Source organism: Acinonyx jubatus, chromosome B1 (assembly GCF_027475565.1).
Source record: "Acinonyx jubatus isolate Ajub_Pintada_27869175 chromosome B1, VMU_Ajub_asm_v1.0, whole genome shotgun sequence".
Taxonomy (NCBI): domain Eukaryota; kingdom Metazoa; phylum Chordata; class Mammalia; order Carnivora; family Felidae; genus Acinonyx; species Acinonyx jubatus.
Genome location: NC_069382.1, coordinates 67,110,206 through 67,126,318, shown reverse-complemented (window position 1 = coordinate 67,126,318; position 16,113 = coordinate 67,110,206). Strand labels below are relative to the sequence as shown.

Sequence of the window (16,113 nt, the reverse complement as noted above, 5' to 3'; positions counted from 1 at the left end):
ATCCGGGGGTGGGGGGTGGGGGGAGATCACTTTATTTAAAATGTTGAACCTGATTTTCTCAATAGAATCAATTTTATCATAGAAGCCCCAAGGAAGGGCCTTTTAGTAGAAATGACCATGCATCCCACCACATTCAAACATAAATAATATTTTTATTGCTCTGGTAGCTAAAAACTTTCTATATTTTTTATATGCCCTGCAATTAGTAAACAAATCTCTTCATATCAGTGTGGCAGGGGCTGTGAGTTTGAAGGAAAAAATAAGCCCGGGGTGGCCATACCCTAAACACTTCAAAGATGCCAAGAAATGGGTTGTAATCAAAGATGGGAGCCAGAGGACCTGGGGAGAAAAACCTGACTATACAGAGGGCTGGAGGCTTCTAGTGCACGGATGCTAGGGTCCAGCTACCAGGTGGTCAGGCAGCGGACTTAGTGGGACAAGTAATCTGTACACTGTAAGTGTCGTGAGAAGTTATGTCTGCAACTGGCAAAGCCCTGTCCGTGGAAACTGCTGAACACTGAAATGCCATAAAAATTTAGGATTAGTTCATAGGCCTTTTTCATATTTATGGGTCATTCTGTCTCATTCTAAAGTAAGTTTGGTAGAGTTTAAATTTTGAGGCATATTTCCATGTCATTTCAAATAGTAGTTGAAACTTGCATTAAGTCCTGCTGTGTGGTCTCTGTGGTAAGTTCTGGAGTATGCAGAGGAAACAAAATGGTCTACTCCCTGCTGTCACATAATTTAGTATCTGGTTGGGGAGATGAGGAAGTCATATATGAAGCATGAAAAAATCGCATAGGTGTCGTTAAATAATACAGTGTAAATTGATGTAGCAAAGACCACACAAAATGCAAAAGACCTTCCAAGATTAGTGGTGTCTTAATGTATGTGGTAATGAGCAGTAGCTCTTAAGTGAATTCTGAGTTAGGTTTATGATTTAGATTGTTGGACAGTGGTTGGAAAGGAAGTCTGGACACACTAAAGAGCATGAGTGATGGCACAGAAATAAGATTGAAGGTGGGGCAGTTCATACATTAGCAGTAGCTTGAGTGGAGTCACAAGAATGGGATCATTTATCTAGAACAGACATGCACTTTAGGGAGTGAACTAGTTGCAAAAGCATTGGTGATGGGGGCATTAATGAGAAGTCTAGTTTACAAAGCTGTGGAAGTTGGCTGGAAAGGCCAGGGTTGTTGGTAAGTTAGGTGTCAAGGAACGTTGGCAAGAGGTTAGGAGAAATGCACACATCATTTATTTGTATCATGTTGGCTGTGTCCATTTACAAGCAGTACTTCTCTTTCATTGATACCAAATATATCCACAATTTAAAAATTAAAATTGTGGTATGGTACTCTCAAACTCACATTTTAAATTAGAGCTGGCAGCTATAATGAGGATAAGTGGGGAAACAAGACATTTAACTAATCAGTTCTGAGAGGCTGAAATACTATTCTCATTATGATTCACATGACAAACAATGAGCTACTTGAGTTTAAAAATCACAGACCTACTTTCTGCTTGCCAGTGCTAGATGATAAGTTAATTGATTGCTCTGAAACTTGCTAGTTTTTTGGTTTTTTTTTTTCCCCCAGTAATGGAAGAAGGTGAAACAGTGGAAGAGTGATTCTGTATATGTGGTAGGGACTGAAAACACAACTAACTATTCCTTATTTCATGTGAGGAGTCATATAGGATTAGAAAATCGTATTCTTGAAAGAGTACAAATGTGTTGTAAGTCATATGATGCCTTATTGGAGATGGAATATGCCTTTAAAAAAATAACTCACTGATGGGGTGCCTGGATGGCTCAGTTGGTTAAGCGCCTGACTCTTGATTTTAGCTCAGGTCATGATCCTCAGGATCATGAGATCAAGCCCTACATGGAGCTTGCTTAAGATTCTCTCTCTCCCTTCCCCTCTATCCCTCCCTGGCAATCCTTTCTCTCCCCCCCCCCCCAAAAAAAAAGAAAGAAAAAAAAAACTCGCTGATAAATGTTATGAAAGGGTAACTTTATTAGACATTAAGTGTATCCAGATGGCATGAAAGTAAGGTGAGGATCAGAGCTCTGGAGATTGTACATTACAGGTAAGATTTACCTTCAGTTATTAGCCAAATCACAACAATGGTGGTATAGATTAAGCATGGAAGAGAAATTGTGGTTAGTGAAGAAGGAAGGGGGGGAAAAAGGTATAAATCATCTCAAAACTGCTCTCATTGGGTTTTTAAGGTAATGTATTGGTCTAACATACCTTCCTTTCCATCATGGGGAGATATTGGTAACTTATAATAGGAATAAATGACATGATACATAAGTTTTTTAGAAGTTTTTTTTACAACCAGCATTACTAAAAGTTGTTTATTTCTTTAAAAGAAGAAATTGATCCTCCTTCCCTCCCTTCTTTCTTTCCTTTCTCCCAAGATAAGCCACAAGATTTTGTTTAATTCATATTTGGAATAACATAAAGTCAGTGGATGATTGAAGAATTAGTAAGGGCTAATAAGTTATAAGAACCACTTATCTCAGACACTGTTGAGACAGTGTCTCAACAACTCGTTGCCACATTATTTTGCAGAAGCAAGTGATTGGGGCCTGTGGTTGGCCAGTTAATGAAGATAGCTGGTTAGACATAGAATCATGGGAAGATACTTCTGTTTTAACTTAAAAATGTTCAATTTGATCTATACTTATAATATATATGTGTGTGTGTACTTATATATTTGCATATACAATTGGATTAAAATGCACATATATATACATAAATGTGAGTGTGTGTGTGAGAATCACTCTTACCGGACTCGACTGTTTCCTTCCAGTCTTCCGCAGTTATTTTGCCTACACCTAATCCAGCAGCAATGCTTAAAAACTGACATACTTTTACTGAGGTTTCAAAAGCATTCTGCTTCATAGGTTAAATAATTATTAAGTCAAACAGATTGTTATCAAGAGTAAATAAGTGTATTTTTCTTTAAAAATGCTCGTCTGTTAAAATTAATCACTACAAGAGATGGTGTCTTAGCAACTTCATATCTGAGGAGAATTCCTTACCAAAAGTGATGAACGTAGTGATTAGAACTGATTTCCAGCACCAAATAGTACCCTGGGCTATTAGTTACACCCCTTTAAGGGAGTCCTCCACTTGATGCTTAATCAGTATTAATGAGTCGATCGACCCCTGTCCTAAATTGCTCACCTGCAGTTATGTGTGCGTATTCTCCTATCTTATTCATTCTGCCGATATCATTGAGTTGCCTCTGTGTGCCTGCCTAGAATATGGTGTGGAAACGCAGAGATCCTACCTGTGTGTCCCCAAAGCCAAGTGGTAAAAAGTGTTTTGAGAAGGAAGTGTGGGGTCCGTTTGTCCAGTGCTGCAAGGAGATTCATTAAGGTGAGAACAGAGACATGACCTTGGGATTTGGCAGCTAGGGGGTCGTAGGTGACCTGATCGAACCATTCGCAGTGAAGTCGTGGAGCTGATTGGGGGAAACTGGGAAAGTAAGAACTGGTGAAGGGGAATTTTCATTGTGAAGAGGAGCAGGGAAATGGGCCGGTGGCTGGGAGTCGTTTGTGAACTAAAGCGGTTTGTTTCTGTAAAATCGAGAAGATGCTAGTGTGTGTTTGTACATTACTACAGATGATCCAGCAGAGAGGGGTAAATGGATGGTACTGGAAAGAGAGAGGTAATTGCAGAAATGGGTGAGACCCACAAGGTGGGGAGGTGTTAGCTTTGGAACGAGTGAAAGAGCTTCACCTTCTTTGCAGGCTTATGACAAAAGCTGCATAGGTCACTGGGTAGATTTGGGAGTTCAGTGGTAAGTATTGAGGAGTTTTGACAAAAGAGGGAAATAAGTTGTACACAAAGGGAGTGTTGAGTGCCCATTTGATATTCGTGGACATAGATGGTAAGTGTGTGTGTGTGTGTGTGTGTGTGTGTGTGTGTGTGTGTGTGTTTCTGAGCAACTTTTGGCTGTTTAGGGGCAGGCATGGAGAAGGTGTTGCTGGAGTTTGTGCTTTACCAGTGCCTACAGTAAAGGGAGAGATAGGAGCAGGAATTAAGGGTGGATCTGGAATGCCATACCTTATGTGGGTTTGTTCCAGGTCCCTTGAGCTCTAGAAACCATATATGTAAAGCAACAAACACCTACAAGTCTACTTGACTTCCTGCTTTTTCTGTCTCTAATGGCTTTAATAAACAGCTTGTCACCTGCTCTAGAAATTTCTGTGAGTCTCAGTTTTGATCTCTCTTTTCTCCCTCTGACAATTGTGGGTTTTTCTTTTTAGGAAACACTTCAGAGTTAGAAATGGCAGTATCCATCAAATCAACTGCCTCTATCACTGCTTCCAGTGCCTGTGTTCAGATGTCACCCACTCTATTAAAGTTCTTCCACAGTGTCCCCAAATCATTGTTTGAAGCATAGGACTTTTCTTCTTGATCTTTTGAATAATTAGCTTAAATGACTGGCAGCTGCCAAACAGATAAAATCCAGACTTTTTAGTGATACGCACAGGGCAGCTCAAAATGTCTCCAACCTAAATTATTCCCTGTATACCCTCTCCAGACACCCAAGCTGATTGTTGTGGTCCAAGCATATCTTTGTCAGGTTGTTCCACCTTGCTGTTGCTACCTTCACTCCCATTGTTCCTCATCTGCCAGTGAAAACAACATGTTTAATTCTCTGGGAATCCTACCCTTGTTTTCCTGTCAGGATTAATTGTTCCCTATCCATACTAAACTAAGATTTTTGAAGGGTGTGGCTGTATTTTTCATCTTTGCTTCCCCTAGCACATCTAACACTTATCAGCCATTTCATAAATACTTGTTGAATCGTATTGGTTTAGGATTTTATGTGTGTGTGTGTGTGTGTGTGTGTGTGTGTGTATATATATGTATATATACATATGTATACATATATATATTTAAATTTATTTTTGGGGGGAGAGTGCAAGTGGGGGAGGGGCAGAGAGAGGGGGATAGAGGATCCAAAGCAGGCTTTGGGCTGACAGGCTGACAGCAGTGAACCTGATGCAGGGCTTGAACTCATGAACTACAAGATCATGACCTGAGCCGAAGTCGGATGCTCAACTAAACTGAGCCACCCAGGTGCCCCCAGGATTATATTTTTAACTTGCCCTTAAAAATCACTTTAAAAAAGTTTAATGATATTTCACTAACATATTACCTTAAAAAACTTATTTTAACGTTTATTTTTGAGAGGGAGAGAGACGAGTGTGAATGGGGGAGGGGCAGAGAGAGAGGGAGACACAGAATCCAAAGCAGGCTCCAGGCTCTGCACTGTCAGCCCAGAGCCCGACATGGGGCTCAAGCAGTGAGGTCATGACCTGAGCTGAAGTCAGATGCTTAACCGACCAAGCCACCCAGGCGCCCCAACATATTCCCTTTTAGAAATAACTTTTCAATAACCTCCGATTTATTGAAATTTTGGTTAGGAAAAGAATGAGGCTGTACCATAATGGAAGGAAGGAGTCTGGGGGGACGCTCATGAGAACTTGGTACTGGCCAGTTTGTGCAGGAGTGCAGAAGGGGCAAAAATGGTATCTTGTTGGACATCATTTTGCTTACTGCATTAGGTACAATTAGTTTTGGTTGTATAAAACAATTGCATAAACACAGCAGGACCTACTTTTTTGGTCTGGTGGCTCCTCAGTGTGAAAAGGTTACAGGCTTTCATCCTTCTTTCCAAAACCTGTGTGTGCACATAGCTTCCACTTTCAGCATCAGGTCAGACCACGAGGTGGCTGCTAAATCACACCTGTCATGTCAGCAGCAGGGGGAGGGAAGGCAGGAGAACAAAAAAAGTTTAACTTCTATCCGAATCAGATTTCTTGAAACAATGCTTCTTTTTATGTTACATTGTCCAGAGGTACTTAACATGATCACTTCAGGTTGCCCAGGAGCCTAAGACAAGTAGTCTTTTATTCTGTGATGTAATGTGCCCGCTAAAAATAATAATATGTCTTTATTTAAAAATAAATAAGCACAGAACCTGATATGGGGCTCGAACTCACGAACTCTGAGACCATGACCTGAGCTGAAATCAAGACTAAGCCACCCAGGCACTCCTAAAAATATCCTTCTAAGAGGAAGGAGGAGAATGGATGTTGGAGTGGATAATCAATACTTTCTATTACACTTGCTTTCCAGTTTCCCTTCTTAGTTTGTTCATTATCTTTCTTTTCTACATCATTCTAACCCCTCAGCCCTAGGATCATACTCTTCATCAGCTTACCCACACTGCTTCGGGTCTTACATCACCTATAATTTCTACTTGTCATATCTAAAGTTGACTTGAGTCCAGGTATTCCCATGACACACACAGATAAGGTAAAAATATATATTAAAGATTTTAAGACAATGTTGGGAAGGAGTTCCAAATAAGGCAAATAAAATTATGAAACAAATGTGAGCTTGGTTTGACTACAGTTGATAATGTTGAAGGGAGAGTTTAGTTGCAGTTTATCTAAACATATCCTGCGTTAAATTTGAAATAAGGTGGAGGTGTAAATTGATGGAATAGATTGAGATGTGTTAAAGATCCAGTGGGATATATTAAAATGTTCCCCCTTCAGGTATTAGTTGTATTTTCTGCTTCAGCATGAAATGTCTTCATCCTGGAAAGCTAACATGACTTTGAGCATCTTTTAGAGCAGCCTTACCCCGTTTAAATCATATTCTGATGGGATACCTGATGCACAGAGCAAAACAGATCTCTAGAGAGGGAGTTCAATTGCTGGATCAAGTTGGGAATTTGGTTGCCATAACGACAGCTTCACAGATACGCTGCACGTATAAGTGCAGGCTTTCACAGTCCTTGGGAAACTGGCATTGGTAGTGTCTTAACAAAGTAAGTAACCTTAAAGAGAAGGACTCTGATGTTTTTGGCTGTAGTAGTACAATTAATAGGTTATCCAGGTCATCTGATGCTTGAAATCTTCAGTCAGGGAATTTGTCATTTGTGATCCTTGGTGTAAATGACTGTGAGTTCACTCTAGAGTTTCTTTTTAGTGATGTTTGGATTTCTCTTGCAAAAGTAAATACAGTATTTCATAAAGGTTTTAAAGTCTGATGTGTGTGTCAATAAAATACTGTATTTTTCTCTGTAAAAAACTGGATTTACTTATCTGCTGCTAAGTGGAATGGAACCCGCAACCCATGTTTGTGCCACAGTCATTTTGGGGGAGGCTTGGTGTGGAGGGATGTGTGAAGTACCATTTCACCTGTTTGAATTCAAACTGCCTTGAAATACCTATCAACTATATTTATTTTTATAAAATGCTTATTTATTTATTTTTGAGAGAGAGATCATGGATGTGCATGGGAGCGAGAAGGGGGCAGAGAGAGAGAGGGAGACAGAGAATCCCAAGCAGGCTTTGACATGGGGCTCGAATCATGAACTGTGAGATTATGACCTGAGCCCAAATCAAGAGTCGACTGCTTAACTGACTGAGGCACCCAGGCACCCCTAAAAAATTTTTTTTTAATGTTTATTTTTGACAGAGAGAGAGAGAGAGAGAGAGAGCGTGAGCAGGGGAGGGGTAGAGACGGGGGAGACACAGAATCTGAAGTAGGCTCCAGGTTCTGAGCTGTCAGCACAGAGCCCAACTCAGGGCTTGAACTCACAAACCTCGAGATCATGATCTGAGCTGAAGTCAGACCCTCAACCGACTGAGCCACCCAGGCCCCCTATTTTTTAATAAGAAGCATACTTTTGCTATTGGGAAGACCAACAGAAAATAAGAGTGTTATTAGTAAGAGAAAGATTGTGATATGAAGCAAATCATACATGGTGAAATTGGAATATTAAAATAAAAACTTCCAGTTAATCATAGTTCAGGGTCCCTTTATTTTATTTAATTATAAGTTAAATTATATATATATATATGCATAAAAGACTACAAAATCGTATATTAAAGAAAATGACTTTATTCTATTTATTTATTTTGTTATCCTAGTTGATTTTTTAACGTACTGAAAATTGTTTAAAAGTACTTCAAGAATTAAGAAATATACTCTCAGCTATTTCATGTTATTTCATGTATTATCTTTATATTAGAATTTAAATGAATGTAATGCGTGCTTAAAAACTACCTTCCATATTTATTACTGACAATAATATTGAACTGTAAGTTCAAAATATTAAAAAAAAATTTATTTCCTTTCGTGTTTCTCATCTTGTCACATCTGTGGGTTTATAGAGGTTATGTGTTTTTTGCAATGAAATATAAGATATAATTTCTAGTATTTCATGTTCATATGTTATAGATCTATATAAACATTAAGTAAGTGTATTTTCTTAGTTATTTGCTTATATGGATTTTTTGAGTTATATTTAAAGGATTATTTTTACTTTGTCTTTTATGGATGTCTTTATGTTTTATAGCTATAAACTGCTTAGTTTATCAGCTTTATTAAGATAATGTTTATTTCTTAATATAAACATCTTCAGATAATTTAAAATATTGAGGCAGTGGTCAAAATCTGTCAAACATTTTCCTCTGGCTTATTTTTGTTATTTTTTGCTTTATTAAGATGAATTTAGAAAACCATCTTAAAGTATTTATACTTTAGTTTTACAAATAGAAAAACTATGAGTATTTCATTTTCATCTTCTTAATCATATATAATACATGATATACCTATGTCTATACCTATATATGTTCTTTATTTATAGATCTATATGTATATATTGCAGAGGTCTGCTGCCATGATAGTTTATATAGTCTAAAGGAATAATTCCTTGTTATTCAGAATCTTGAGACCACTTCAGTTTACCCCTTTGTCATCTGATCTTGATTTTTAACTGACATAATTTTGGAAATACAGAATGAAGAGTTAATTGTGAATAGGGTTTTCTAGGTTTTATAATCATTATCCCATTTAAGTGAATTTTTTTTTTTTTGGAAGTATGACTGACATCTATTAAGGGAACCTTAAAAAACTGTTACATATAAATTTGTGTATGGAAACCTCCCTCTGGCTAAAGCAGAGGTATTTTTCATTGATTATCTATGTCAGAGTATAAAGTAATTATAGTTCTTCAAAAACAGTAGAGAAGAACTGTCTGATACCTACTATAGCCTGAGAAGTATGAATTTTAATTTTTCTAAGAATGTGCTTGTGGGACAATAAGTAGAAAAGACACTGGATTAGAGTCCTCATGTTTGGCAATAAAGATGGTTAGAAGATAAAATACAAGATTATGAAATGTAACTGACCAAGACAGAGGTTTCTGAAGTGGGCTAGTTAGTAGATTCACCTGGCTGAATGGGTAAAATGGGTAAAATACTGAGACCCAGGCCTAGAGATTTTCCACTACAATCTGTATTGGACCATGCCACTCTCATTTTCAAAGTTTACAAGCAAGTGGTCAGTCAGATGTGAACTGAGAGGCTGAGCTAATGACTATGAGACTGATGTGTAGCCACTGAAGTTTTGTTTTTTTTTTTAAGTTTATTTAGACAGAGAGAGAGAGAGACAGAGCATGAGTGGGGGAGGGGCAGAGAGAGGGAGACACAGAATCTGAAGCAGGCTCCAGGCTCTGAGCTGTCAGCGCAGAGCCTGATGGCAGGGCTTGAACTCACGGACCACAAATCATGACCTGAGCCAAAGTTGGACGCTCAACTGTCTGAGCCACCCAGGCACCGCGATGTGTAGCCACTGAAGTTTTAAGATCAGTAGAATGGGAAGATAGTGGAAGATTGGCAAAGTTGGAACCAAGACAGGAATCCTATCTCAGTAGCCTTGGTGTGTCAAAGCTAAGGGCCTGACTAGTATTTTCAGGGAAATAGAAGATGATGGGTCACATGTCAGTGTAATTTAGAAGGACTAATTGACGAAATTTAGGGACTGAAATTACAGACAAGGGACAAGTTGGAGTAAAAGATTATTCCAATACTTGGAACTTGCATGTCTGGTAGTGTGATGCCTTTGCCAGCTATAACCAAATCTGGAGGGAATGAAGCTGGTGGAGATCAGAGTTAAATATATTTGGTATTAGGCCTGTTGTGGTACATGGTTTGACAGACAGGAGGAGCCACAGGACGTGTGAGGAGAACCTGGGCATTGAGTCACCTGAAACGCTTTGGAGATGGGGTAGTGTAGGTGTAAAGGTAGGTAAATAGGGAGAATACAGAAACAAAAATGAGATTCTTATAAGGTCAGAAGGCTACAGGGACAGAATTTGACAACTAGGATACTGCTTTGCTGCCCATTTTCATGCAGAATTATCTCATGTCTTGTTTTAAGCAAGCTATGCAACATATTGCCAATTCTCATATTAAATGGTTGTCGGATTTCATAAATTCTATTGAACTTTGTAAATGAGGTAGTTTTAGTCTTTTGCAAAACATAATTTGAAAATGATGGTTTAGGTTCCTTCCAGTTTTCTGGATGTTCTGTCAACATTCATGAACATTTTTTTGTATGGACGTATGTTTTTATTACTTTTTGAATACCTAGGGGTGAAATTGCTGGGTTACATGGTACATGTATGTTTAATTGTATAAACCAGTGCCATGCTGTTATGCATTTTGCATTCCCAACAGCTTATGAGAATTCTGGTTGCTTTACCTCTTCCCCAACTCTTGGTATTGTCAGTCTTTTTAAAATCAGCTTGTCCATGTCCAAAGTTTGTTAGGATTTGATTGGATTTGCACTGAATCTAAAGATCAATTTGGGAAGATTTACTCTCAGTAAGATTGAGCCATCCAACCTGGTATATTTCATAATTTAAATCTTCTATTATTTCCCTTTGCATGGTTAAATACTCTTTTTGTAATTTTTTGTGTATAGGTCATATATGTCTTCATTAAATTTATTCCTAAGTATTTTACTTATTTAAAAAAATTTTTTAATGTTTATTTAATTTTGAGAAAGAGAGAGAGAGAGAGAGTGCACGAGCAGGGGAGGGGCAGAGAGGGAGACACAAATTCCGAAGCAGGCTCCAGGCTCTGAGCTGTCAGCACAGAGCCGGACGTGGGGCTTGAACTCATGAACTGGGAAATCATGCCCTGAGCCAAAGTCAGCCGCTTAACCAACTGAGCCACTCAGGCACCCCTAAGTATTTTATTTTTGATGATAAGTAGTAGGTTTTTACTAGTTCAGTCTATAAGGGAGGATCTGAAACAGGTTAAACAATATTTTCAGAGTTGTCTACTTATTGGTAGAATTAGAATAATTAGTTACAAAACAAGATAAAACAAACTAAATATGGCTTTTGAGAAATGTCCACATTTTATTCAGATGAATTAGATTATTTGACATTTTATTACTTGATGTCTTTCTAAGAAGTTACATATATTTGTGGGCTTATGCTTTTCCTTTCTTGTAAATGTGGTTTTTTTTTAACTTCTAAGAATTTTATGAATGTGGTATTATTTGAGTGACCCCTGAACTATTCGTTTTTAGATCCTGTCTTTCAAGGACATGCCTCCTATTTCAACTTCATTTCTGGTATATGGCAGATTTGGGGGAGGTTAGTGGCTAGGTTTTGGTGCCATTTATGTAGCCTTTAAAGAATATCAGATGCCTGGTTGCCAATATTTGAGATCTTACTTGATTTTTGAGATCATTTCAGTTTCTTGCTGGTGAGGGGCCAGTTTGAATCATTCATTTGAATTCATCTACCATTTTTCTCATTAACAAGTTACATAGATCTATTTGGTGATTTCTTAATGTAATTGTTCATTTTACCTCTTTAACGAATTTTATGAAAATTAGGTCATTTTTAGATAAGATGTTAGGGCTAAGCTTCCTTGTCTCTTCAACTCATACATGATGAGCTTTGCACAGTGAAATGGTGAACATTTCACAAAGGCCTTTTGGATAAGGCATGTCTACATGCTGAAGGGGAAAGCTGTTATGGACCATAACTTTTATACAAACTGATCAGCTGCCATCTGTGTACAAAGCACTGTGATCAGCAGAGACCTGTTTGTGCCTCTGTGTAGACTGATAGCAGCAGATCAATTTAGCTGAGCTGTTCTGTAGCAGTTGGGTCACGAGGACATAGACACTACCAAAGTGTAGTCATCATCACAGCACTGTCCTTTGCTGGTTTATATTGTGGCAAGAGAGAAAAACTGCTTGCTCTCTTCACCCCAGTACAGCTGAGGTAAGATCCACCTTTTTTCTCTTGAAGGGATAAGCAAGACCAAAAGCAGCCTCTTTCAACTTTTCCCACGTTGTTTTGGTTTAAACGTATGCTAGTTTTTTCCCATGATAATCCCTCAAGCCAGGTATACAATTCAGCATCCCTTTGGTGGAGAGCAATGTGTATAGTACAGCTTAGATAAATTCTAATAACAAAATTGCATTGCTGAGCACATCTAAACATTTGACCTTGGAGACTCATAGGAGTGCAGACATTGCAGATTTCCCTACTTGCCCTTGACTTACAAGAGGGTAGATAATGAATTAATAGAAATTGATAAAAAGAGCATCTGTCAGGCAGCTGCTGAGGTCATGAGGCTGGTATGCGGAAACAGTGCCCATACAACATGCGTAACACATAACTGCAGCCAGGAGGGGTGGGTGGGTCATTGAAGCAGGAAATTAGCCTTCAGAAGGAATGTTGGCTTTCTGCACGAGCTACAGCCGCATGGACTCACTGAGAGAAAACACACAGGGAAATGGGGAGTGCTCATTGCCGCAGAGAAAAGAGCTCAGATAGAAGGTGGCAGTGCTACTGCTGTTATTGGTGCTTCAAAGATTTTGAAGACAGTGCAGGTTAGATTTTTTGTTCTTAAAGGAATTAAAATGTTAATAGTGTAAATACCAAATGTTTAGTACTTCTCCCATAGTTAAATAGACAACAGGCTACTGAGGAATGAACAGAGAGGAGAAAACACAGCTTATGAGGCCTTCGCTTGTAATTTTTTTCTTGTGCTCTCTTTTAAGCAAAGGTTAAATGTTGAGATTCGTGGTGGAGCAACCCACCTCTGTTAATTTGTGCAGGGTGATGATTGTTAGAAAATTTATTTCTAAATGAGCCTTGAAAGAAATTGAGAAACTCGTAAGTGTGTAGTTTTCTCAAATAGTTATTTCTGAAATAGGATCTTGTTAAAGGCCATGCTTTAGAAACAGTAATTTACACACACATGTAACTTATATGTAGTATACTTGGTGTGTGTATGCTTTTGTTTTAAATACTTGTAACCTTTTTTTCCCCTTTTGGTTAAACTAATGAGCGAGGACAATATTTTAAAAGCTGAAATGCATTTTTATGGTAATTTTTCAGATCATGTTCCTTTTATACTTATATCAAAATTTACTCTTGTTATTCTACTGATTGAGAATGGGATAGATGGCATCAGCAGTTACTTGTTAGATTTTTTTCCCCTCTAAAGTTAATTGCTATCCTTCTATTTAAAGGCAGTGTCATATGAATACACACACACACACATATATATATATAACACATATATATGACACACACACATATATGTGTGTATATATATGTGTATACACACACACACACACACACACACACACACACACACACACACACACACACATATATATATATTTGGTGAGCCCTAAATAAGTAGATTGATTTTGATTTAGGAGCATCAGTTCAGTCATTTTATTTAGATTCTTAAGGAGAAAAGTGACATTTAGTAACTACTTATCATTGTCCAGAAATAAGGTATGAAAAATTGGTGTTTTTAAAGTATTACATTTTAAATCATTTTATAAATTGGGAATGCCCACCAGCATAATCTCAGTTTGATTGCTGTGTATTCCCTCACTGGGTATAGCCTGACATGAACAAGTTTACATTCCAATACTGAGGAATTGCATTCCACTGGGCAGTTCTGACGTACAACAAGAATGTGGAGGCCCATACAAAGGGCAAGTTTGGGGACACTGATAGAAGAAGCTTCTGTGTTCAGCAACTGCCTTTCGTGGAAACTTACACTGGTGTAAAGTACCCTTGACTCAACTTGGGTGGGGAAAATGTGGTCACAGAAAGTTAGGACAGGACAGCCGTACCAGAGAAAGATCCTGCAGTACCCTGCCTGGGGTATCATTACCAAAGGTATTTATGAAAACTAGGTAAGACTTTGTATTTTCAAACATTTGTGCTTTCTTATTGTGGGTCTTGAACTTGAAAGACAGTTTATCAAGCTATTAAAATTGTGTCTATTTTACGTTATGTAGAAGACTAATTGATTTTAGTAATTTTTGTCTGAATATTTTTAGTACTGTAAAGTCATTGCATTTTGCACCTGTAAGAAATATTGAAGTTAGCTTACTTCAATTTTACAACAATTTGTAATTCTTCATTTTGAATTTTTTCTGTACAAAAACTTAATGAGGATGAAAATCTGGATTGTTAAATGGTTTTTGGAACAACCATCCCTAAATTAGTTGTACTTAGGGAATATGAGCATTTAGGAATAACCTTGTTATGCTGTAAGTGGTCTTTATAGCAATCATTTGTGTGAATTTAACATTTTTTTTTTATAGCTCAGAGAACCAATATATCGACCAAAAGTAAACCTGCGTTACTTTTAGTTGTCTTTTATAGTTGTTTAATGTAAGATTATAAGGACATTCTGAAATTACATTGAGGTTAATAGTTGAAAGCCAAACTATACAGTGTATTTATACAGAACAGTTTTAGAAGGATTTAAAATAGGCTTTAGTAATTAACTTTTCTTACGATGTAGAACGAGAAAACTGTCAGCATTCTTAAACCACATACAGCACACTTCTTCATATCTCCCTATTTCTTTCTGACTTTATGGCCTCTTGTGAAAGGCTGGTTGATATCTAGTATAGAAAGGGCGAACAAGTTTTTAAATATTCAGGCCCAGTCTCATTGATAACTGTTACCTGCATCTTTCTTGCTTTTGAAAATTATTATACATATGTATTTGTATTCATGTGTTTTTACAGAAAGACTGAAATTATTAAAAGAGAGGAATTATTTTTTTTAAATAATTTTAATTCAAGGTTTAAAAATAAGCAATGTCACTTTAAAAATTAAGAAGTTTAAACTTCAAAAATATCATTGTTTATCATGGCATGTGGTATTATGAGTGCCGTTTCAAAGAAGCAGATGTTCTACTAGTTGAAGTTCTGGCAGCAACTGCCTGGAGAAGCTTGGTTTTTATAGATTTGACATTCAGATCTTGGCCTATTCCAGAGTAACCCTCAAGCTCTTGATGGTCATTTGTAATTTTGCTGAATTTGAATTGCCTTCTGAATTACAAAAGCTGATTTGTCTTTTTCACTCAACTAGGCAGTGAGTGAGCCTAGCCAATCTCTGAGAATCTATCTTGTAATCAACTTCTGCTCTCCACTTGTCATTGGGTTTATGCTTTATGGGTAAATATGGTACAGCATAGCAATATTCCTTAGGAGGTCTGGGAGTTTTTCCTCATAAATGGCAAGCTTACCAAGACTAGAGTTTATGTTATTGAATGTGGAAGAGGGCTATAGCAGAAAGCAAGAGAAAGGGCAAGGTCAGTGAAGTATGACAGAATCCTGTATTATGGAATCTGATTGTGATTTCAGGCATCTCATTTAACCTTCCCTTAGATAGGTTGGCTTAGTTTCTTCAATTGTGAAATAAAAATGGAACTAGAGAGGCAGTTCTTACGGGGTGAGTAGGAATGCGTTGGTCACATGTATTATCACCTGAGGGCTCTATATAAAATACAAATGTTTGAGGACCTTTGAATGTAGTACCTTGGATTATGGCTGAAGAAAAAAATGCCAAGAAACCCTGTACTATAGGATTTTCTAAGTTTTGTTTTTTTGTTTTTGCTTTTTTAATCTCTGAAATTCTACAAATCTATTTTGGTTTTGATGTACCATTGTAGGAAGCAAATATGACAGTCTTTTTATTAAACTCATGGTACTCACTCTTCTGTCTGTATTCACAACTTCCCTGTGACTCATCTTTTGCAGAAGATACATAAATTCTTACATGCACACTATATAAGAATGGGGGCTTATATTTAGTGAGTGTTTTATAAGCTCTGTATTGATCACAAAGTTTATTTTCATTCTGCTGTATGGGTCCAGTGAGTATTTGGAAGAGGAATAGGAAGCCGAATTGTGGAGATGGGGCTGGGGTGGCAGT

At 37.6% G+C, this 16,113-nt stretch overlaps 1 protein-coding gene across 11 annotated transcripts in view; it reads left to right on the top strand.

The window, feature by feature from the left end:
* The window catches only part of RAPGEF2 (Rap guanine nucleotide exchange factor 2), a 246,268-nt gene that overhangs the window by 104,783 nt on the left and 125,372 nt on the right, over nt 1–16,113 (top strand). Inside the window, exon 1 of one of the 11 annotated variants that reach the window (XM_027068311.2) lies at nt 10,568–12,746. The exons of 8 other annotated variants lie outside the window; for them this stretch is intronic. Coding sequence is in view for 1 of the 3 variants with exons in the window: in XM_027068301.2 (XP_026924102.1) it covers nt 14,065–14,075 (11 nt within the window). In the remaining 2 variants the exon portion in view is untranslated. Of the gene's footprint in view, nt 1–10,567; nt 12,747–13,524; nt 14,076–16,113 lie in introns of those variants that run through there. 2 more of the 11 variants (XM_027068301.2, XM_053216768.1) reach the window with 2 other exon arrangements.